We start from the raw sequence: 26,342 nt of genomic DNA, 5'->3' as shown, positions 1-26,342 counted from the left end.
TAAGATTTGCATTAGAAATCTATGTAAAGATGGATGTGCACGCTGGGATAACCTTATTTTGAGATATCATTTTTAAAGTGATGAAACTATGGATGAAATTCCGTGTTGCGAAAAAGGCATTTTAAACTCACCATATGCATAAAGTACCCACCGTTTGGTTTTGCTTTTTAGACTAAAAGGATTTATTTTTTTTAAATTAATCACTTATTTTATGTTCAGTAGTTTTTCTATCAGTCTCGCTTTCTGTTTTCTTTCCAGAATGTAACTTTTAGTTCGCGCGTATTCAAATTAGGTCGAAACAGACAGTACTTAAAGGAAGGTTTTTAGATTGTTAAGCAGAGCGTGTTCCGCTTGCTGAAAGACACGTTGCTAGTTGAATCGCTAGATAGCAGTCTGTCTGGGGCGTTGCGTTATTCTCTCCATTAGGTTTGTCACGCCAAGATTTGAGCTAACTTGCCAGTATTCTATCTGAGAAGCGTTGGCTAATTTACGATTGATCTGCGTTAAATTTTGAATTAACTATTTTTGAATTACCCCATAAATGCTGGCTGGTTCTGTAAACATAAGCATGACCTTCTTTTAAATTAATAACTTTAATTAAAAGGGTCTTGTACACCCTTAGTACGTTTTTGTTGTAATTTCCAAGATAAAAGGTGCTTCCAAAGAAGGTGAGACCCTATAAGACAATCTATTTTCTATTCCTGGCAATTTTGTCTTCAAGAAATGAGGAACACCAGGATTTGTTTATATGTTCTTCATTTAGCTCTAAAGCATTTTTCCTTTTGAAAGCATCAAGATTAATGTCAACAATTTAGAGAATGTCTACAAATCCTTAGAACAAACTAATGCTTGAATTGCAGCACATCCATTATACTCCCATATTTAAGAATTGTTGTTAAAAACAGTTTTCGGGATGAGCGTGTATAGAATATCTATCAACCTCTTTTGTATAAGTTTTGTTTCTGCGAATGACTTTAATGTCACTGAGAAATGCTTGATAAACATTTCGAGAAACTTACTTGTAGTTTAATGAAGAAATCTGTTGACTGAAAGTGGAGCTATTAATCTCTAAAAATAAGTAGTTTGTGTTTTTGGGCTGCATTTAAAACTTGTTCTTTGATGTGTAATAGTCACCAAAAGAAAGTCAGTATAGTTGCTTTCGAATATTTGCTTAAATGTTTCACTCAATATTAAGAAGCATTAAGTTTTAATAAATAGGTCATAATGGATATTTTATTGAACAAACCTAATGAAAGTTTCATTTTCGAAATTAAATTGCTTTATAAAATAAAAGATGTTTTACAGAACTATTCTCTTCAGCTACTCGAAGGCAGCATTCAAGAACCTGTGCTCTTTAAGGAACTTTTTAACTGGCAATATATGTCTAGGGAAAATGTTCAAGAAAATAAAAACTGAAGCCAACTTTTAGAATATTTTTATATATCCATAGTACGAAGGATACATGAAGTAGAGTATGTTATACATTAATGTATCCTGTGTGTTAAGTAACTGTTAACTAGAGCAGTGGGTAAACATCTCATATATAACTAGAATTGAATATGCATAAAATATTTACTGTTACTCCCTTCAAATTAGGAGAAGAGCTTCATGCTAATGTGTCTTGATGGATTACCCGACTCTGAATTAAGATTAATTCCCTTAAATTCAATTTCGTTAACCTAATCAACTGATTACTAGAATCGGCATTAATATATGCGGATTATGCGCAGTGAATTTCGAGTGGGAAAGCCAGATATTAAGACAGTAAGAGTGCAGAGATGATTTCTCTAAATCAGTGTTTTCCAAATTTTTTAGGCTTAGGAGCCACATGCATTTAGTTACTAATTACAGCAAACCACATGCATGTAATTACGACTAATCACGATTTCCGTGTGTATTCTCTAAAAACGTAATTATGGCAGAGTAATAGTAAAATAAACATACATTGCTATTAATTTATAATACATTTTTATTCAAAATTAATTCATAATTGCAGATAAACACATATATAAAGTAATAGTAACTGTAATTTGTTTCGCAACCCTCAGGTGGAGAGCCACTCACATTTTGTAAGCGGCGGTCAATTTAAGCCTTTAATATTATTGATACTGTGTTGTGGTTCATTCACGATGTATTAAAAAATTTCCACAGATACTGCTGCATCAGCTTTTGAATTAGAAATCTGGCACTCATGTATTCATTAAGATAAGTTATTATTTTATATAAGAAAGACAGAAGAGTGCTTTGAGGACTTCTGTTAGTTCAGGTGATTCAAACATTAATCGATCGAAATTTAATTTCAAAATATTATCTTCACGGTCCCATATTAATTCCTGTAACGGAAAGGGGAGTTGTGTATTATGAAAAGAATAGTGCCAGCCTCACAAACCGAATCTACCTTCCACTGACACATCTCGCGTCTATTAAATAAACTGAAATATCTTTATATTATTACCCATGTTAAACACAGCATTATTTGCTGAACAATTATGGCACAGTTAGGTTAGTTAATCGCTCCTTTTAGATTGTTACGATAGCTATTCTCCAGCTTGTTTTCATGTGTCTAGTTCCACCAAAAGAAACAAAAGTAATTTACGTATTCAATTCCGACTATGATTTGTAAAAATGTTTTTCTGGTGATATTATATCCTCAAATTTTTTTAAAAATAGAAAGAATTGAGATAATAGTGCTATGTTCAATGCATTCATTCACGAGCCTTTCTGTATTGAGATACACTGCGAAAAAAAAGGTACTGTTCTATATCTCCAGTTCCACTGGGCCGATAGACAAAATTCAACTTGCGTTTTTCATGTCACGAAAGCGCGACATAGAATATGTATTAGATTTATATATAGCACTGTTCTAATGTTCGATTCTATGACTCAAATTATGCCGAACTGCCACGTTTTCTAAAAATCTCACGAGTAGTTTTTAAAAACTTAGTTCCCTGTTCGCTCCTCAATGTTAATTGAATTGAAGTTTTCGCTCCTCAATGTTAATTGAATTTGATATATATTTATTAATATCTCTTTTTTTATTAAAATATATTATTCTTCCTTTAACATTTCGAAATTCAGGGTTATTCCAAATAAAATTCGCCCATTTTTATGTTTTATTTTTTAAATTTGTATTTTAAAATGATTTTTATAAATTTCCTAAAGCAGTTTTGAATTGTAACCTATAAAATTGTTACCATGATTTTAAAGTAGAAAAAATAGAGTTTTTTATTCAAAATTTCCTAATATATGCGTGAATTTACTTATTGGCGCGTTTTAAAATTTGGTATATTTGTTATAAGCGATAATAACATGAAATGTGGCTTAGGCACTTTGTTCATATTATTTGAAATAATGAACGATGGCTTTTTTTCCGCTCGCTTATAATTAAAAAAAGGAAAGAAAATTAGGTTGTTATAAATTAAAATGTTCGCCAACTGAATTGTTCTTGGAGCAAACTGAAGAAAATGCGCCAAGATAAATTTTGGACCTTCTCCGTAAATTTCGTACGAAATTTTGCAAAATTTAATATTTAGGCTTAATTTGAGTCATAGAATCGAAATATGGAAAAAAATTGGCATGTCATTTCAGAAAAAAGTCCGATTTTGTGTCAAAATACCTTTATTACAACAATGTTACATACAAATATAATTTTTTTCCGCAATGTACCTAAACATAGGCTCCTTCTGGTAACACTGAAAATTTTTACTTTTGATCCAAGGCACAAATTTAAACTTCCTCAATCATACCGGTGATCAGTTTTTCCATAAAAGCTTCATCATGTACTCAAAGCAAATTCTTGAACTGATGTTTCTTAACCAGTGATTCCTAACCTCTTGAGGATTAAAAGTTTACTCAAATATAGACGTAAACATTGTTCGCTTCGCTGACAAATTAATTTCGTTTAGCTGAGATTCCTATATAAGGGCCTTATTCAGTAAGCAGCTTTTATTCACCCTTCCAGTTTTTATTTGCAGCAGTGGGTATATGAATTTCACTAATTATGTACAAATTTCAGTTGTCTGTGTTTAAGGAACTAGCGTACTAAAGTAGACTTATCGCGAGTTTCAGCTTTATCTCCCCAACCGTTGTAGAGTCATTAGGTTATTTTGATGCTGGAGACTTGAAAAAAGAGCAATGCCCTCACCGGGACTCGAACCTGGACATCTCGAAAACGCACCGAGTGTGCTAAAAGTTACACCACGAAGGCATGCCTTGTTATTCTAACTACCCTGTTATAATACTCTGTTATTCCAACTTTTGCCAACAATTCTTATCAGGTTCTGTGTTCCTCCTTACTTGCTTTGGGAACATTAAATGTCCGTAATCGGAACAGGGAGCTTACTAAAGCTATGTTCAATAAATTTGGGAAGTAGACAATACACGCAGGAAGGGTATACGAAACCCTTTATTTTTCTCTCTTTACAATGATTTCCGGACTTCGGAATACAGAGACCAACCCCTTGTGGTCTGAACGTAAGAATATAAAAATATTAACTAAACTCTAACTAAACTTAACTTTGGATTAATCAAACAAGTGCCTACTCCAAGCTTGGCCGTATATTAGCAAATCGCCGTATGTAGTACGGAGAACTGCTAATACTACGATACGTTTAAAATTATCAAGAGGATTAAACCTCTGGCCTTGAAGGCAACCAGCAACCGAGTAAAACTACTATGGCAAGCGACCTGCTTCTAATAGCTCCTTCCTCTCTCTTGCTTGGCAAAAAGCCACAACTTAAGTACTTGGCGTTCGCAAGACAAATTTTCATAAATAAGTTAAAGCTTTTAATTCTGGCCGGAAGTAGAAAATAAGAAGTGATAGTAAAGATTTAAAATAAAATAAACGTTAGTAAAACTTAAGATCCTTACAGTCTTCGCATCCAAATTAAGAGTTTAAACCATAAACTTGGAGTTTGAAGAAGTAATTTAATCGTTTTCTTCAACTTGGAGTTAAAGGAAATGATTAAATTACTTCTCCAAACTCCAAGTTGATCCATCTCTATCAAAACAAGCACAGAATACAATATCTAAGTTATTAATACTGATATTACTATGTCTAAGCACATTTTCTAATATATAATACGATTTAGAAATTGTAGTCAAATGCATCAATCTTGTTTTCACCATCGTGTTTATTTCCATTTGCAAACTATTATGTATTCAAGAAATTCGAAGCGCCTAAATGGGGCATAAATCGTTAATTCTCAAAGCGTTTCAAATATCCTGTCTAGAATCCTTTTATTCAAAATTGGAATAGAAAGGGTCTGAATGCCATATTTTCGTCATGTCTTATTTTAAGCATGTATTTCTAGCTATTTACACACTATAAAATGAAAAGGAAGAACGAATAAACTTAATTACTTACACGTGTGGAAGCAAAATTTATAATAAATTAGGAAGACGTGTACTATTTACATAGACTTACAACATCAGCGAAATACTTTTCTAGCTCATTCTACGTCTATGATTTTTTTATAAAAAAAAAACGTTCAAAAGAAGCATATATTCTATTTCATAAAGAGAATATTCTAAAATTATATTAACCAGGTTCCTCCATTTCTGAATAGTTTTCTCCTAGGTTGCTAGCTTGTTTCTAAAACCATGATCTCTATTTCCTCATTTGCGTCAAAGTGTGCTCTAGAAGAGGACGAATTTCATCATTCTGACGTTTTGATAGGTAATTCCACCTGAGCAAGATGAATGAAGGTTGCACATTTCTCTTCAACGCAGTATGTGGTTAATTCAATGCGTTTTGTGTAATTCCTGTCTCAGTTCTCTTTATTAATTTACCTGGAATCTAGTCACCGGTGTTGTTAAACCCTACCTGGTTAAATGACGCTATTGCTTCATGATATCTGCAGGAGAATACTGAAGCAGTGTATGTAACCTAATTATCATACTTCATAATCTCAATGTATAATAGAAAGCTTCTTTTAAATCATTAAATGTATAGCGAGCAAGCCCTATAATATAAATTAAAAGCATGTGATACCATTGTTGATATTTGTAGAAAATTATAATTTATAAAAGAGCAATTTCAATCAAAAGAACGTTATTTTAACGTTGTTCGCCTAAGCCTGTTATTTTGTAAATATGTGTAGCAAAGATAAGTTAAAAAAATACAAGGTGCTTATAAAGTTCCGGACCCAATTTGATGTTTAATAACTCATAAAATAATAAAGATAGATTAAAATTAATAACATAAATGGTTAGATAGACTCAAAAAGTTTCATGATCCTTGTCAACGAATTTCCACCTGTGCTCCCTTCGTCGCACGGAGAATATCAAGTCGATATTCAATTTCACGCTGGGTACCGGCAAGCATGTCGGCATCCACAGAGGCTATTGCGGTTGTAATTCTGGCTTTTAGGTCATCAGTGTTCGACACTCTCCTCCTGTAAACGTTGTCCTTTACAAATCCCTAAAGGAAAAAGTCCAGCGGCGTTATATCAGGTGATCTGGGTGGCCAAGGAATTGGACCTTCTCGCCCAATGCATCTTCATGTAAAATGGTCATTCAAAGAACTAATAACGATGGTAGCCCAATGAGGTGGTGCACCATCTTGTTGCAAAAAGACATGTGGCTGAAGCTCTTCTTAGTTGTGGAAATACGAAGTTTTACAATATGTCTACGTATACGACTGATGAGACCGTCTTTTCTGTAAAAACGAAAGGCCCAATGACTTGGTCGTGCATTAGTTCACACCACACATTAACCTTTGGATAATCCCTTTTTGCTTCACGGTATTCATGGGGGTTTTCAGATCCCCATAACATTGCAACAGTTGCCAAAAACAAAAGAGAGAAAAATGCAATTAATAAGCAGACGATATTTGGAAAAGTACATATATTTAGACTGGAAAATGAAATTATCTGAAATTTACCAAACGCGCAGATGATATTTACAAAAGTAAAAATATTCAAACCTGAAAAGGAAAATATGTAAGTTATTCCCTCAATAAATGCCATAAGTTTGTTTATATCTTCAATATTTTATGAGTTATTAAACATCAATATGGGTCCGGTAATTTATAAACACCCTGTATTTTCTTATCACAAAAGATACAGTGCATAAATACGCAACTATCTCATAATACCTTAAATATATGAATTATATTTCCACAATTTTCAAGTAGCAGAGTTACGCTGTGCAGTTTCAGGCGAAATATGAAAACACATACTTTTGCATGTTACTGTTATGCACAAAAGGCTCAGCGATTCCAAAGAAATTGCTGGGTATGGATGATAAATTCATATTATTCCTAATTAGTGATTTGGAAACTATAGAATATTTATTTTTCAATTGATAAATGATTTAAATGATAATAAAAGTTCAGCACATATTATAAAAAAGTGGGGGAGTAATTTAAAGCGACAAATTTATACTATTTATAGGAATGTTGGCAACATCTGCATGAAATAAATGCTTTTCAAGTGTTATTTTTTTATTACATTATTTAACAAAAGTAAAATTCCGACTAGTTATTTTCTTTGATTAAAAATTATTCTTTTTGCTTGGATAAAGAGACTGAAATTAAATCTGGAGTCTCAAATTTAGGTAGCGTTTTTTCTTTCTTAAAGAATAAAAGGTTGCAACTTTCAATTACACTAATCTATCTGGAGGTTTTGGTTGGTTGGTTCATTTGATTATGATAAAGCAAACTACCGCTATCAACTAAGGGGAGGGTAGTCCTCGTAGAAGACTTTCTATGGTAAACTGGCTCGTATACGTGTTACACATGAAGAAAACCAAGAAAAGCGCATGCAACCAGCCCGTTCTCCTGGAATCGAAATTCAGGGCCAAACTACTAGTGTTCAGTGATTTTACTGCTAGGTTGCCCAATATATCTGGAAGAAGATTTAGAATAACTAAATGAATATAGAAGCAATAAACAATTAGAGAAAATTTAAAAAAAAATCCGTTGGGGTGATAAACTGCCTGTTTCTTTAAACCATCTAATAATTTGTTAACAAGACGCAAACTTATTACACACTTAAAAAATCTTCCCCTGTGTCACAGAAGACAGTTCACTCACTTCACTAGGTTATTCGAAGCAGGCGAGATGAAAAATGAGCAACGTCTTCGCCGGGGTTCGAACCACCTTCCTCTCAAACACGCGCCGAGCGTGCTGACCATTACACCACGAAGGCATGCTAAGAAGGCGGGCGAAATACCTTATATACTCCCTCTTTTAAAAGGTGACTGGAGATTAGGGGACCCATTCGCCAAATCCTGGGGTGAAGAATCATCATCCACCACTTTTTTAGTTCGGGCGTAATTGTAGAGACATTAGGTTATTTCGAAGGAGGGGAGATAAGAAATGAGCGACGACTTCTCCGGGACTCTAACCATGGGCCTCTCGAATACGCGCCGAGAGGGCTGACCACTTTACCAAGAAGGCATGCTAACAGGGCGGGAGAAATACCTTATAACTTAATCTCATTATCATTCTCCTTTTCTTTAGCATAAAGTCCATCAATAGAAGACAATTTACTTAATCTCACTATTTTGCTTCTTTTCTTTGGTGGGGAGGTCCATCCTTTAAAACTTGTAATACAGCCTAAAAGACAAAGAAGAAAGGAACAGTTACCTCAAGAGAAGAACACTGGATCACCTAAAAGTAATACAGTATGAAACAGTAAACAGATGAAGGAAATAAATAATTTTAAAAAGTTAAATGCAGCTGTAAATCAGGAAATCAAATTATGTGAAAATTCTCTCTTGCTCACATTAATCTGCACACCACTGCATATATATCAGTGTCCTTGTAGGAGGTTTAGTGTGCGTGGTTTCGTTGTTATGCAATATTCTGTAATCTACTTGTGAACTTTTCAAACTAAGTAATTAAAAAACATTTGTCGATGTAAATACTTGTCATCGTTTCGTACGCCTGGAACATTTTCTGCAGACGCCAAAATCTAGAAAAATGCGCATTAAAGACGCATTATTTTATTTATCGTCATGTGATATTAGCAAATCATTACGAGAAAAGTAGGGAATAAAGTTGGAAAAATGAAATAAATAGGAAGCATTTTGACAGCTGTGCAAGCAGAAATCGTGTATAAGGATCGTTTAGAGTCTTCCGTTCTAAAAATACTGCCAATTATCCAGCAGTTTTATATTTGCTTAGTAGTTATCAGGACACCTCAACTAACTTTGAAGAGACATTAGGTATTTTTTTTGGAAGCAGGAGAATTGAAAAATTAGCAAACTCTTCCACCCGGAATCGAACCACGGACCTCTGGAATACCGGGCCAGCTTGCAGAACCACTACACCACGGAGGCACGCTAGGAAAGCGGGAGAAATACCTTATATATTCCCCCTTTTTTTGCCGGCAATCGAACCACGGACCTCTGGAATACCGGCCCAGCGTGCAGAACTACTACACCACGAAAGCAGGTTGGGAATGTGGGAGAAATACCTTATAATTTAAGAAAGGGGAAAATGACCACTTTTTGTCCATTATCTAAATCTTGAATAATATTTTTCTTACGATATGAACATATATTCATCATTACTGTAAAGTTATACGGCATTATATGTAATTATCATTTATGACTTGAATTTATCTGTTCTTTTACATTGCTAAACAACCACTTTACCTTAGGAAAAGCACAAACCTATATATCCAACATTAAAAACCTATTAAAATATCAATCCAGCAGCCATAAAGTATTCCCTTGTCCAGCTATTTTCTCTTCACTGTTTTAATGGATCCACAAATTATGTTTTGGGCATTAAGTTTGGGTATTTATTTAGATATGGCAAAGCACACAAGAGCTGTTTGCCTAAAGAGTATGATATCTTCATAGAGAACTTCCTAAGGAAGCTGTCTCGTATCAATCATACAGGCAGTCCATTTGTCCAGGTTCGAATCCAGGACAAAATACCAGCATTCAGCACCCTTTAACGACTCGGCCACTGGTGAAGCGTTTCCAGTATTACAAAGATGCTTTATGGTCAAGATTAAACCAAGAGAGAAAGAAATGAAAACCTTGAAGTCTGATAATTCTTTTGCTGCAAAACTATTTTTCACAAACTCAATGACGTAAACACATTTGAAATACGTTTGAATATTTTTATTTTTGTTAAGATCTATTATTTTTACATTTTATGTTTCCTGAAGTGAATTTGCCCTTTTTAAAAAAGAAATACTTTCAAATAAGAAGTGAATTACACGCTCAAAATCATGCAGTAATTCAATATGTTCTTTAAAACATCGCCAAGTCATACTTCTAAGGAACGAATATTTTCTCATTTGACTTATTAGTATTATGTTAGTAAGTAAAGAACTGTAAAATCTAATTTTATGATAATTAAGGACATAGTCATGTATTAGATGAATAAGCCCAGAGAAAAATTTTTATAGACTTTTGTATAAATTAATCCGCAATTTGCGTAATGGAAAATATCGTTTTTTCTCTTTTTCATTAAGCATGATGCATATTTATAATTAAGTAAAGTAAAATGATTTTAACGAGTTCTGTACTTTCGTATGTGTTAAATTAATTATTTTCGCCTTGCTATGAATTCGATTCGTAGATTCCTGACAGAATATTTTAATTGAAAACATTTTTTTTTCATTATATGAGAGTGCTTTAAATAAATTTATCTAAAAAACTCATAAAAGTCATGAAAATAATTGAAAAGAAGCGTTAACGAATAGCTAGAGAACTGATTTAATATTTTAGAAGAATTAATTTACAATTCTATCTTTTAAATATTAAAATGAATAAATTATTTGTAAAATTCACAGGAATAAAGCGTTTTATTAAAGCTAAATATATTATTAAATTGCTGTTTCTGTCATGGTTCGCATGTTTAGAAATAAAGGTCAATATGTCGATGGAATGAGGAATCTCTAATTTGAATAAATGTAAGTATGCGATGTATACTTAACTGTTTTTTATTAAAAACTAGAAAAAAACAAACTTAAAATATGTTTTTACTTAAAACAACTATATAAAGTATTTGCATGCAAATACATTTTTGATTGTTTCATCTTTTAAATGCAATATAACGTATTTAACTTAAATAAACGTGATATTTCCTTAGATCCTTTATATTCCGCCTTTTTTACATAAAACTTTGTACGTACTTTTTTACATAAGTATTGTGCAATTAAACCACAATAAATTTAAAATTAGTAAAGAAACAACCTTGTATTTTGCGTACAATTAGACAAAATACTCAATCGATTTCGAGGGCAAACAACTCCCTTTTTATCAGGAGCAAAGGAATTTGCAAGACTGAAAATCAGCAAGTTCCAATTTATTGCCGCTATTAGCATGCGCTCTGCATACTTTGTTCCGGTTATGATTCTTTATATTACTTCTGTAAGCGCTTCAGGTATTCAGTGCTCTAGAGTCTGTCTGCAGCACAGGCGAGCAGAAGGGAGGGAAAACTTGAATCGTCAATTTCGTTTCTGGCGTCTACTACAAAGAGTACTTGCCAGTAATTCTTTTGCTCGTAAGCGATCACGTTAATTAAGTTAGCTAAAGAAGCATTAGCACCGCGTCCTGGGGACGAAAAAGTTTTTGAGTTGGCAAAGCCACCATTGAACCATGAAACAATCGAACATGAAACTCATCTCTGACAGTATAAACTCATTGCGCTATCAGTAGTTAACGTTCATTCGTCGGAGCCAGTCAAGTAGGAGTTCACCCTCCCAAGAACTGACCCCGAGATCTGCTGCGTGAAGACCAGAAACACCTGTGAGAGAAAAGGAGAGAAAATTTTCGGAAAATGAATTAAAGTTCTTAATTTCCTCAGTTCAGCGGGGAAAAGTTACACTAATCCTCCTCTTCTGCGAATTTTAAAATATACATTGCGGCTTTAAAGCCGACAGATATTTTTTCTGAAGCAGTTTCCCCTTTTCTAATCCTATCTATGTGTTCGATGATATTACTGAAGCTCATATTTTTGCATCTTTCAGCCACGACAAAGCTTCATTTGCCTCTTCCGGAATGTTGGTGAACTGTTTCTTAATTTTCTCGCTGTAGAGAGATTTAAGGGCTCATTTTTCGTCATCTTTAGTTCAGCTAGTAAGTTGATGGAAGTCTTCTGGCTTTTTCAAGAAGCCTTTTTCTGCACTGGCTTCTCAAATTTTCTGCGATATTCCGCGCAACCACGGTAACTGCAAACGTGATTTCCTTTACAGAAAATACATAGAGAAAGTAGCGGGCATAACGGTCCTATTTATACCCTACTGCAGTTAAGCGAACAGGAAGGTAAGATCCATCTGTCGACAGAATTTGTAACGAAAATTGAGAAATTAAGTAAATAGAATTAAGGAAAAGCATTAGGAAATGACTGGATTGGACTTAAAGTCATAAAACAAGCTAAATAGTTTTGAATGTGAAAAGCTTCAAGAAAATCTAATTCACCAATGGAAGAAGCATTTCGGATAATATTTAAAACCCAAATTAAAAATTATTATTAAATTCCCAAATATGATTAACTATCGAAGACCTGCTAATTTCGCCTTTTTGGGCACAAGATTCATGTTTCTTGATACAAAACTTCAACACTGTTTTAGTTTGGTCAATATATCTCAAACCACACTGGCACGATATGCTATAGATTCCCCAAGAATTAAAGTGAGAGTCTTTAAGAAACGAACCATGGATTTTTATTGACAGACAAGAAATAACTAGAAAACCGATATTTTGGATAATCCGTGAAATTCTATAACTAACAGAAAGTTGAATTGGAAGCACGACAATATTATTAATGCTATTTCTAACAGGGAAAGTCTTAAATGCTTTTGACTTACGCCAAACACAAGGTTGTTTCTTTACTGATTTTAAATTTCAGTTTGACGTGTTTCTCTTCTGATTTCACTGTAAACTTGTTTGGTCGCATTTTCCTTCGTTGGATAACGTGTAATAAGCAAATGTTTTTATTACAATGGTTCATCTATTTGATCACAAAATTCTCGGTTGAGTGTTATGCAGCATGTGAGTTTGGAGACACGATGACTCATCTGTTATTACAAAATTATCGGTAGAGTGTCGTGGAGGATGTGATATTGGAGAATAATAATTATTCAGAATATATTGACAAGTATGTTTGCGAGTATATTTTTATCAAACAAGATGTGTTATGAAGAGATTTTTCAGATGTATCTTAACTTGAATTTAAAATGTTAACCGTATACTTCATATTCAACCGATATCAACAACTTCCTGTAAATAACATTTTATGCCATGTTTGTCCATTTATGCGCTTGGCTGGTGAACTTAGCAGGTTGAAGACAGATCGAGACAACTTTGATCGCAAGAGAAATGAAAACACCTACTTTTCGCAGCTGGAATCTATTTCTAAACCTGCTCTAGCGAAAAGCAATTTGAATCCCAAGAGTTTAAAATTTTGATTTAAAAGTGAATTTATGAAACTTGTTCCTCAGCGTTTACAGATCAAATATATTTATTTTACGATAAATCTTCGACCCGTCCATGTCATATAAAATGGATTTATATCAGTCATTTTTATTAGAAATGTATTTATGTAAGTGCATCATCTTTATAATTTAAATAGTTAATACAACAGATTGTAATTTCAATCATACATTAATAGTATTGTGAAACAGCACTCAGTGACATTAGGTTTTGATAATTAAAGTCATATTATATTAGGCAGAGTCTCATAGATAACTGGAAAATGTTCAGGTTTATTTAATGACACATAGGGAAGAGGATAGGAATATTTAATGGATATTAGAAGTATTTGATTTATAGATAGGATCCAGTTTCGTTACAATATTATGCACAATATACAAGTCATATTACACTTGCATCTTATTATGACGCATAAACAAGCATATGTGTGGGATAAACGTAAATAAACTGCCAAATTTTCAAAACAGCATTCTTATAGTTTCTTCAATAATTCAGAGTATACTGTAAGTTTGGATATCGTAAATCAGGTTTAAAAGCATCATCTGTTCTCCTGTGATATAATTTTGTAAACAAAGTTTAATAAATCCTAAGAAAAAGAGCATTTCAGATGCCTAAATTAATACGATGTAAAATATTGTCAAAGCGATGTATTTTAAATGGTAATCAGTAAATAATTTTAATCATTAATTTCCATTCCTCAAACACAATTTCGTTCAGTGCAACCACATCATACAAATTTGTATTTTAAAATTATATAGCGTATTCTTTGTTTTCATATTTTACCAAATATTTTGCTTAATTCGAATCTTAATTCTAGTTCTTTCCTTGTGCATAAGAATTTTTACAATAATCTACATATGATTCCAGAAGTGCATTTGTGAAAATAATAATATTTATACATTTAAATCTATAATGCTAGAGATGAAAGAAAAAAATGGTTGCTAATAGAGTCTTTCAAATATTTATAATGCTTAATTTTTTCATTGACATTTTGCGATATTTAAATTATTCAATTCATTTAAAGTGTAAAATTTAAACAAATTTAAACGTCTTTGAAATGAGTAGTACACAAACTAATATATGAATAATCCATTCATGTACTTAAGGGATATACTAAATGCATCCATATACTAAAACTACAGCAGTCGTTATTATAAACATGTAAAAGTAAACAAAAAATAAAAAAAATGAAAAATATTTAATAAAAATCACGACTAAGGATTCCTTAATCTTCAAAAACACCTTAGTCGTCTTTTAAACGTATTTATACTTAGACTATATTATTAAGTAAAATTATTTAGGGGAATATCAGTTTTAATTTATTGAATTAAATTTATTAAAATAAATTAAATGAAAAGGGAAAAATTAAAAATTGAAAGGAACAATAAAATTGTATAGTTTCCTGTTAAATTTGTTAAAAGTCTGGGCTATGTAGGATACATCAGGTTTTTGAATTATTACAGTTTAGGTACCCATTAATAATAATAGATTTTAGTAGAAACAGTGTTTTTGTAGCTTAGGAGTTAAAAATGATAAAATGCTAATTAAAAGAACTTCAGTGACTATTTTTTTCAAATTCACGATTTCAATGATACCATTCTCTATCTCTCCGGCTAAGCCAGCTTTCGAATGAGCTAAATTCGGTCATCAGGAGTTTTATCATATGAAAGGTAAAAATCAAGAACTTACTGAAATGCTATGAAGTTTTTTTCTTTGTTTTCATTAGCTATACTTACATTTTCGTAAACATGTGTGCAAAATTATGAGAATTTACGTATTACGTTGAATTTACAGACAACTTGTGCACAGATTTTAATGAAATCTTGTATGAATATACATTTGTAACAGCCGTACGATTCCAAACTCATTTTATGTACCCATGATTGTTGATAAATCTCATAGTGCACCGAAGTCCAAAATCCACCTTAGAACTGATATCCAACTGAAAATTAATCTAATATAAGTTACGGTCTACTCTCACAGTCATGCAAGTCACCAGCATGACGGTATACTGAACAGGAGGCAGTTGAGAAGCCCTTGTGGCAGTCGATCCCACTTCTGCAGCAAGGGAGTTTTCAACTCCGGGATGATTCTCGGGGGCAGATGACGAGATAAAATTGTCCACCCAAGAGCTTCCCACCCATGACCGATGCGGCAATCCATGCAGCAAATGTCCTTCCGGATGATATTCGTTGAGCACGCCTTAACAGGAACTCAAGGCCAATCTTATCCCTGAAAAGTCAAACATAGGACTCTAAGATCCTCTCTCTGTGTCTCATAGCAGTTAGGCAGTCTTGATCAAACACAGGTAGGGGGGCGGCCGTCCAACATAATTCCTGCGCAAACCATTACACCTCCATCACCGTAAGGACCCTTTTCCCCGATGAAGAACGGATGATATCATATTTCAGACTCCTTCAGATACAGCTACCTCGAGATCAGTGTCCAGGCTGAATCTGTACTACCTTCAAGAAATACTGTGCTCCACGGGTCCAAGTCTGGTCCAAACCCCAAAGTTGTTTTCACCATGCTAACCGCGCTCTCTTTTATCCTGCAAAACGCAAGATACAAACAGCAGGTTTTCTGGCATTCAGCCCTACCTCACGAAGCATTCGGGCAAGTGTAGTGCGTGAAACTTGGGTTCCAGTGGCAGCATACAAATTCCATGAGATCTGTGAAGCTGTAGTAGTCCTGTCTCACCGTATTGAGAGTGCCAAATAACGATTCTCATACCTCGCTGGGGATCTTAGTCGCCCGTGTCCAGGTTTTTCTCGATACGAATCCAGTGCCTTGAAATTGTTTTCACAAATTGCAAACGGAACTGAACGTTATGTCGAGCTTTGTAGTCATCTGCACTAGATATTGGCTAGCTTCCAACCTATTGACAATTCTCCATCTCATTCTGTCATCCATACGTTCATGGCTGCTTAATTTACCTGAGACCTTATAAAATTTACTCAACTCTTGCAAAAAACACGGCGAATGCCATGAAGGAGTGCAAGCAACGAATCCACAATCATCCTCTACAATCAGAGCTTCGCAGACGCAAAAGTCTACGCTTACGTATTCGTCTCTGAATATTTTCAAAATTCTTCCCGGCATAATTAGTACCTTTGGTTCAATACTTTCTATTAAAACACACATAATTAACATTTCTCTTAATTTTTCATAAGATGTATTTTCATTAAGTATTAAATATTCAAATATTAAATTTTGAACGGAAATCCTTAAAATTTAAAGAAGCTTTCAAAAATGTTTTATACATGTCCTTCGTTACAATTCTAAGTATAGTTTAATGTTTCGCCCAAAATCTTCAATGTATAAACTTTGGTAATGAATGGAGAAACTTTACCCACGTTTAGATACACGATGATAAGGAGATCACCAGTAATTGAGGCTGTTAGCAATAATTGGGGATTCCTAATGATAATGGATAATGTTATCAGTAATGATGTCCAATTAACATCATCAGTCTTACCTGCATGGGAATTCCATTAAAATGCATAATTTTGTGAGTTAAATGCATGGTATTTTATTAATAATGGGCTTGTGTAATTGAGTATTTGATCGAATTTATGTTGTCTGCAATTTCTTCGACCTCTCTCATTTTTTCTAGGATTCAGTTTTGAACTTTTGTTGACTGTACGTAATTTTATCAGCCGCCAGAATTCTTGTAAGGAATGTAATTAATGAAATAAAAACATCCATTTTTGCACATTTTTATGATTGTTAGCTTAATTCTATATTTATTAAAAATATAAGTTTTATTTTAATTTCTGAAATGAATTTAATATGCAGTTTTGGAAATTTTAAACGACAATGAATTTTTGTGAGTTATTTTCACTTTATTATTCTAACGATAATATTCTAGAATTTCTTCAGCGTGTAATAGCATTGTGCAATTTTTATTTCTTGACGTAGAGAGACAACCAATAAAAAATAATTTTTTCAAAACTTGAATTCTGTTATTAGTCTAATATGTATATCCCTATCTCGAGAACTGCTTTTTCTTTATTGAATAGTGCTTTCAACAGGTACACTTTGCAGATAACATTATATGATAAATTTAATAAAGCTGGAAATTTAATATTACGCTTGGGATAAATCATGAAAAACATTCCACTGTTAAAAAAAGAGATATATCTTTTAAATTACATTTCCTTTTCTTTTTTATTTTTCAAAGAACTAACAAAATACTTTGAAAAATAAATCAAGTTAAAAAATCACAAAAGAGTCCTTTCCAATTTTAAAGATCATTTCATTAGTCTTCCTTTTCCTTTTACAATCAAATACCGGATAAATATCCCCCCAACAGATAACAAAGATGTCTCTAAAAATAATATTAAAAAACTGTACATGTGCAGCATAAAGTGAGCTAATTTTAGTTTCTTTCATGTTGCCACATGTCAAATGTTAAATTTTTTTTTAGCTATCATAAGAAATAGTGTTAAATTAATAGTTAGAGATATACAAAGAAACTGTAATTTCTGATTTAGTTGGCAATAATAATTTAAATAAAATGGATCTGAAGAAACGTATATTCTTAATTCACAAATCGGTGTTTCTAATTTTATTAATGTTTCATTTTAAATTTTTTTAAACGTTTTTTAAATCTTTTATTTTTATTAGCCTAAAGGAGCAGTATCCCAAAAGGGCTATTAGTTTCGAAATTGAATTTTGCGCAGTTTCGCTATAAATGTCCGTATCACTTTTCAACTTGTTGCCACTAAATAGTATCGACCTGTATAATATTTAAAAAATTAAATAATAAAGAATCTGTAGGAATGTATGTATGTTCTCGCACTGTGAAAAAACGACGGTACTTAGAATCTTCAAATTTTGAATGACGTAATCCTCCACCCAAACATGAGCACTTGGACGTCCAAACTTCGAATTTGTTTTATTATCTATTTAATATTTTGGAAAATTTTAAAGAATGTTTGAATTTTTGATTAACAAATTCAACGATTTAAAAAAAATGGCTACATTGACCGAAAAGACAATTTCTTATCTCCAGCGCGCGAGACTGTGTATCGGAAATTCTAAAGATATGCACTTTTTAAACATTTTGTGATACTACTGTTTATTTTTATTTATTTAATTTTTAATTAATTAATTAATTAATTAATTAATGTTGGTCTTTATAGTCTATTTGACTGAAGTCAAATATAAAAATGACAACTGAAATATCAAAAATATATAATGCATGCAGCGTAAAAAATTTATTTTGCATGCACGAATTTTATTGACACACATATTATTTTGTACGTTACACACACTGCAGTTTTCATATCTTTTTTTTTTTTTTTTTTTTTTCTTTGGGTGAATTGGGTTTCAATATTCTCTGCAGACTCGGAAAAATTATTAAATTTAAATTCCGTTATACATTACTGTTTGGAGCGCAATCTTTAAATTTTTATCTTATTAATTTTAATCATCATTATTCACATATGTACGTATATTTATTTGCTTCATGTATCTTGAATCGATTACTTCTGATTTTATATTAATGAAGAACATTTGAATGGAAAATTTTAGTTTTTTATCTTGGATTATTATCAATTAAAATTCTTAAGCCACTTTAATATTTTAATAATAGCACTGCACGCCGTCAGATATAATCTCAATTTATAGACATCATGTTATCTTACATAACAGTAAATTACGCCTTGTGTTACCTGTCTCATACATCGTTAGAGCGCAGTGCTATTATTACAATAAATGTTAAATCACAGAGCTTCAGAGAGTAAAAAAAAAAAAAAAAAAAAACCAGCTTGTGTCACGCTGTTGTTTCTTTAAAAATTTCATGATCCAGTACTTGAAAGTAAATGAAAAAATATTTTAGATAATTTACTTCTTTTGTGTAGCTTTCTTCTTAAGCTTGTTTAAATGCTAATCGTAAAAGTAAATTTTCATGAAAAGTTTTTTGTTTTGTATATATCTATCTACATGTGTGTTTTGTATATATCTACATGTGCGTTTTTATTTTCTTCCGTTAGATTTTGGTAGTCCCGGTAAAGCTCCTCTTGGTGGTACGGGAGACAGCCTTTACCAGAACGTATCTGGAACTTCAGGAGATCCCAAACAAAATGGTCCCCCTAATGCAGAGGCTGAAGGAAATGTGATGTATGAAAACATGCCATTCCATCGACAAGGGGTAACTATTTTTCTTTTTTAATTTTTTCCGTATATACCGCAAATATCTGCCTGGAATGAAAATTAACACAGCAAGCACGTTTTATACTCGTATTCCAACTAATCACTTCAGTTAACTGATACGAATTTTAAAACATAATTCTTTAACAAAGACTTAAAATCTATACTAACATATTACTTGCGAGTGTTCTGTAATTTATCGCCGCTAAGACAAACAGGGATTTTCAAATACTTTGTGGATCTTAAAAATTTGTTGTTAATACGTTCATCCGCCCCAAACTTTTATAATCTCATGTTTCGTTGGAGTCCGTATACTCCTAAAAAGAATAATGTTACACATAAAGTGCTTTACGTATATATACTATGTATTAATAATCATCGCAAGAAAAGCTGTTTAAAATTAAGGGATCATTTATAAAATGTTTAGAGTTAAACAATGAATCTCTTATATATTGTCATTATCTATAATTTTATACTTAACTGTACATATTACAAATATATTTAGACGTACTATATTTGGTAGATTGAAAAACGAGTTTTTGTTACATGCTGTTTTAAAATATAACTGAAATATAGCTTTAAGAATTTTTTAAATCATAGCTAAAGGGCTTTATACCACCAAAATGCAAAATATTCATTTTAGTTTTCTTTTTCTTTTTTAAATGAAGCTTATACAGTTATGTTGAATAATAAAACTTAAATTATTAATGAGATATAAAATTAGTTATATAAAAAATAAGTTGAGTTGAAAAATGAACGAGATATAAAATGTGTGAAACATGATAAACTATATGACTTATGATAGCATTCCTCGTTTTAAATATAAAAGTGTAAAACTGCATGAATGTACTTTGAAACCACATTCAGATTTCCATTCAAGGCAATTAAACTTCTACTAATATTATCCCTCTATTACCTTCACATTTCTCTCATATCTAAAATTTTCTTAATTCTTTGCTGCTTTAGAGATTTTTCTTTATTTGATTCGCAGTATTACTTTAAATTATTAAATCAATGTTACTCGTAAATTACGGTAAAGTGTGTTTAAAGAGAACCAGAAGAGTAAGTACGGAATAAATGTTGTAAACATTGGTTAATTTTGCTCATTTCAAATGTTAAACATTGGAAACAAAAAATTATTTACACACCATTGAGAAATAGATTAACATTTGCATTCGGTTATGACAGATATATAAATCATAAAAGGAAAAATGTAAGTCATTAAAACAAAAAATAAAAGAAACAATTTTCCATTTATTAATAATTCTTGATTATTATAAGGTAATAATTAATCGGTACTGTTTTTGGAATAATGGTTATAACCAAATCAAAAGAAAATATAGAACAAAAGTCAAACACTGGGCAAAATGGAATTACACTAAATAAAACTGGGGACATCTTAGCAATATTTCTTTTATAAAATAATTCTTGTGACTTTCAAAAAACATTGAAATTTGGATTTTATCACATAATTTCTAATTGAAAAAAAATTACAGAACGTTAAACAAAGCTTATAGTCTAGTGTTTATCTGAGCTTGATTGTAAATTTGGATAAACAGCAGCTAGGCTTAAAAAAATTGAATTGCTAATTTTTGTCTGCATTATTTTTAAGAAAAATATTATTTAACATCTTTCATAAAATACGCTCTAAAATTTTCATTATTTTTTTTAAAATTAAACCACATAAAAATAAAGCCTGCACATCCCCCCCAAAAGTGTTAAATTTTCAAGATTCAATTACGTGACACCTGGGAACTTTACATCTGCCATCTAGATAGCAAAAATGCTTTCGAAAATCTTCTCTGAAATTTAATTTTTGGCGTGCAGTTGTATATTTAATGCTTTTAAGTTTGTTCACTTACCGAAAAATTTGCTAGTGTAGCACAAACTTTAATTCACATAATTCTTCATTTTAATTCACATAATTCATTTTTAAAAGTAATCTAAAAAGCACACATATCAGAAATTACTACATTAGCATAAAATTAAACTACGATTATTTATTTATATTATAAAATCTACATTTATTTATAAAGTATGTAAAAATAAAAAAAAAATCACTAAAAAAAACTAAAAATGATTGTTTTGCTGTTTTTTCAGTTCATTTATAATTTATTTCACAGTTTCTATTGAGTGGGTTATGGTTTAAGTGAAATTCTTTTAAGCAGAGTTATACTGTATATACAGGTTATTATTGTAGGGTGAAGAGAGTAATATTTTATTTATAACTAATTTTAATAATATATTTCATTTATTAACTTTTCTGTAAGCCTTTTTACATAAATTAATATTTAATTACGCTAGGATTATAAAATTCATTAGGTCATACAAATTAGCAGTTTTTATTTATGTGTATGCAATAAGAAATTAAAAAGCTTTTGTATTTTAGTTTATTTTATACAAACATTATTCCTAGGACTAATAGCGTAACGGTATATTACTTTTAATTATCGCTGTCATTTTCTAAATTTTGTATATACAATACTCCTAAGATTGATAATATAATAATTTATTACTTTTAATTATCGCTGTGTTTTTCTAAATTTTATATTATATATACATTACTCCCGAGATTGATAATATTATAAATTATTACTCTAAATTATCTCTAAGATTTTCTAAATTGTAATTACAGTTTAATAATTTTTAAGGTTATTCAGTTAAACTAATACTTAATGTCTGGTTTCAGATATTATTATTCAAACAAAGTAAATAACTAATTAATTTTCATCTATGTGATTAGAGGCTAATATTTTTTAAACTTTTATTATAAATGGTTTTGTTACATATTTTAATTTGTTTAGTCTTAAGCTGCAGAAAACTTCTAATTTTAATGAGGAAAAAAATTTTTACTTTTACTCCATCTTAAGCTACAGAAAATTTCTGGTTTACTAAGAATAGGCTAAGTTAGCAATATGTGATAACACTATGTGTAACAACATTTATTAATTTTCTCCATATTGAATTTATCATTTTCCTATTAGAAATGCTAAATTTATTCAATTTTATTTAAATGAAAATATTGCAGTTTGAGATAGCAGAAATACTCGTTCTACAAACACGATTCATCTAAAGTATTTATATGATACAGAAAGTTCTGTGCTTTAAAATAGTCAAGAAACGTCGCATTGATTGTGTTTAATGACATGACAACAATGTTAGATTTATTTGCCTGTGTTCTAACTGACAGCATGGATGTGTGCTTGGCTTTGTGCTTTCTTTACAGCCTGTGCCTTCATTTTCAAGTGCCCGCATGCGACAGTCACTGCCGGCAGACTTCTCCCGTGCCTATCAAAATGTCCTGTATTGTAGACAGGACTGGAACTCACCGCCTCCTCATTCACAGTGGAACAATGCGGATCAGAGGCGGACGTCTAGTGGATCGACCAAAAGAGAGCCGTGTCCGCAGCACGGGCTAATACCCGATTCTCCAGAGTGGGCGGAAGTTTTGCCCCATCCTAGAGAGAACGGGGGAAGTACGCAGGTGGGTTGGAAATTTGTAAAAGGATCCATCTGTATAAGATTCTGGCTGTATGAAAACTTCATTGACCCTCACACGTCGCATTTCAAATTCATTGTCACATATAATCCATCAGTAACGAAATTTCCTTTTTGCTCTTTAAATGCACTTACATATACTCTTACAATTCTCATCCTTCCACGTGATTTACAAATAAACACATCTAACAGCATTTCTGTTTTACAAGCTTAAATCTTCCGGAATATCCAACAGCATTTCTATTTTACAAGCTTGCGTCTTCCGGAATATCTAACAGCATATAAAAATATTCATTCAGATTATCACGCGGTAGCCTAAAATGTCCCGGTTACTTGGAAAACTGCATGTGGGAATACATATATTACACTTATTTCAGTTATCAGTTTCAACTATACATGTTATGTACTGTAATACATGTAGTTTATACGTTGTGATAAACACGAATTGGTTACTCACTGTGCATGCTTTCCCTTTCTTCAGAAATTATATTAGAATCCAGTCATTGGAATATATATATATATCTTCGAAAGTAGAATAGAATTCAGATGCTATAACATAAGCAAATAAAAAACCCCGACACAGGGGGAATGTGTTCTGTACCTTTAAGACTCGAAGTCTAAACTGAAAGTTTTATTCTAAAAGTAGATGCGCTTACGCAGCACTTTCTTTCAAAAAGAAAATCCCAATTCTTAGAGTTTATATCTAAAACTGTAAGTATTTTATGTATCAGTCTTTTATGCGGTGAAATGCAGAAGTTATATACATTTTTAGCCTAATCTACAGATTTAATTGTTTACAAAAGATATTTACCGCAGTGAAAAATATATTAGTTGTCGTTTCTTGTCTAACAAATTGCGTACCTAAATAATAATAATAATAATAATAATAAATAGTGACTGCACTACTAGTTGAAGCTGGTATTTAAAGAACGAAAAGCTTATATTGGAATTCCTTCTGACATTCTAGTCATGTAGTTAGGAAATAAAAATTCTTTATCCGAAATGTCCAATCTTCTCTTTTTAGCCCTCTTATTGTAGGCAGAAATAAAAGAAGACATAAAGCTTGTAAGCGACCCAAACGCCGGTGACTGAATGTCAGTGAGCGGTGTTCATTCATTTCATAATGGTTAAGGAAAGCGAGTTCGTTCTCTTGATTCGTATAACAGATCTCATTAATCACATGCTCAATGCTTTTGGAGGAGTTTCTGATACATTTCATTAAATTTTCTTCTCCCCTCTGAAAGAAATTCTTTCCGTAAGAACTTTGAGAAACGGCTAGAAATAAATTCATAGGATATAGGATTTATTCATAGGAGGTAGGATGTTATTCTAACAAATGCTAAAGAGCCATTATATTTTACTAAACTTTGATTTATAGGGTACTGTAATGACATATTGCGAAGTGCAAAATTCAGTAGTAACAATTTCTTATATATCCACATACTGAAGTGGTTCTTTGAGTTTAGAATTCTGTATTGGAACGAATCTAAGACAGCCTCATAAATTAGCCGACTCTGCATTTTTAAACTGAATTACAAGAAAGAAAAGAGGCTTTCATCTCATAAAATTCGACATTTAGAGTAAAAAGTTAAAGTATTTCTTATTTGTAATCCGGTGGTATAATTGGCAGTGCAATGGCCTTCTAATCGGTCGAACTCAAGTATTGGAAAATGAGCAAACTTTTCTCTCTAAATAATTAATCAAAAAAGCGGTATAATAGGCGTTAAAGTCAAAAATGATTAGAGTACGATAGATGGTTACTGGCGAACAAAAACGATTGGTCTACTGGTATTTTTTACACTAGTTATCATAAATTAAGGAAAAATCACAAAAATCACGATTACTGAAAATGTTACATGTACAATTTTATGAAATTTACCCACAATATACAACACATAGTAAGGTATCAAATAACACAAAAATAAATTACCAGACAATTATGGTAGTATAGAAATTAGCACATGTATAAAATGAACAAATCGAAGGTGTCAGTTTGTTACAGGAAAAGTACCTTCAATAGGGAAGATAGTCGCCTCTAGAAGCAATACAGCACATACACTGATGCGTGATGCTTTCAATTATGCGGTCTATCAGTTCCATAAGAAGCAACAGTCATTGCTCTTCCAAAGCTCTTGCAAGCGCGGCAAGGATCTGAGGGGCAGATTGAGAGCAGCTAGACGTCTCTCTAAAGCATCCCAAACGTGCTCGATAGGATTCAAGTCCGGGGATCGAGCTGGCCACTCCATGCGCATAATTGTTTCCTATTGAAGATAATCATCTACGATGCGAGCCCTGTGTGGTCTTGCGTTGACGTCCTGTAACAGGAAGCATCACCTATTGCTCCGCCATATGGGCGCACATAAACATCAAGGAAGTCATCTCTATAAATCTGAGCATTCACGGTTCCCCTTGGAAAGACATGGAGGTCTGTGCTTCCACCCATAGAGATGCCACCCCAAACACAGACACTGCCCCTTCCTTATGCATCTCTTTACGGATGTTTGACGGGTGATAACGGGTTCTAGGTTCTCTCCGTATCAAATAACGCCTACTATCGCTTTCTAGACTAAACCTGGACTCATCCGTAAAGAGAACCGCCCTCCATTGATCAGGCGTCCAGTGGACATGTTGTCGTGCCCACTGAAAACTTTCCCTCCTATGAGAGGCACACAAATGGCTGGTCGCTCCGCATACATACCACCTTCGTGAATCCTTGTATGCACAGTTGACGTTGACACGAACCTTCCGGTGGCTGCAGCGAGGGAGGATATAAGAAGAGTCGGAGTAACGGTTCTATTCCTGCGTGCACATAATGTCAAATATCGGTCATCGGCGATCGTCGTAGCAGTTGGCCGTCCTTGGCTGAACCTCCTAGATGCCGAATCTGTGGTTGGAAATTGCCTCCAAAGTGTATGAACCACAGAAGGACTCACGTTTAGCCATCTGGCCACTTCTGTTTTTCCTGTCTCTAGTCTCCCAATGGCTCTCCATCGCAGTTCTGCAGGTAAATGATGCCTGGAGGTCATTGTTACGAATTGGCTATCCCAGATTTCTGATGTCACTATCACAGTAAAATATGTGGGCTTGCTCTCAAACATGGACTTTTATTCTCCTCGCAGATGACGTATTCCGAGTGCAGCGCCATTAATTTACATATTGCAGTTTTACTCAGCTACTCTTTCTTACTTGGCAGCATATTCAAATTTTACACGGTTTGGCTTATTTTTGAGGGAGTTATCGCTATTGTTGTGATTTTTCCTTAATTTATGATAACCAGTGTATGGTAA

General features: G+C 32.5%; 1 protein-coding gene across 1 annotated transcript in view; it reads left to right on the top strand.

The window, feature by feature from the left end:
* The window catches only part of LOC118199035 (hemicentin-2-like), a gene marked incomplete at its 5' end in the record, with an annotated part of 837,377 nt that overhangs the window by 756,257 nt on the left and 54,778 nt on the right, over positions 1–26,342 (top strand). Inside the window, 2 exons of the mRNA XM_085806510.1 lie at positions 19,401–19,558; positions 22,784–23,041. Coding sequence (XP_085662636.1) covers positions 19,401–19,558; positions 22,784–23,041 — 416 coding nt within the window. The remainder of the gene's footprint in view (positions 1–19,400; positions 19,559–22,783; positions 23,042–26,342) is intronic.

This window comes from Stegodyphus dumicola, chromosome 1 (assembly GCF_044657685.1).
Source record: "Stegodyphus dumicola isolate Sdum_Otavi_A_Nest chromosome 1, ASM4465768v1".
In the NCBI taxonomy this organism is placed as follows: Eukaryota; Metazoa; Arthropoda; class Arachnida; order Araneae; family Eresidae; genus Stegodyphus; species Stegodyphus dumicola.
This window is presented reverse-complemented; position numbering and strand designations above follow the sequence as displayed.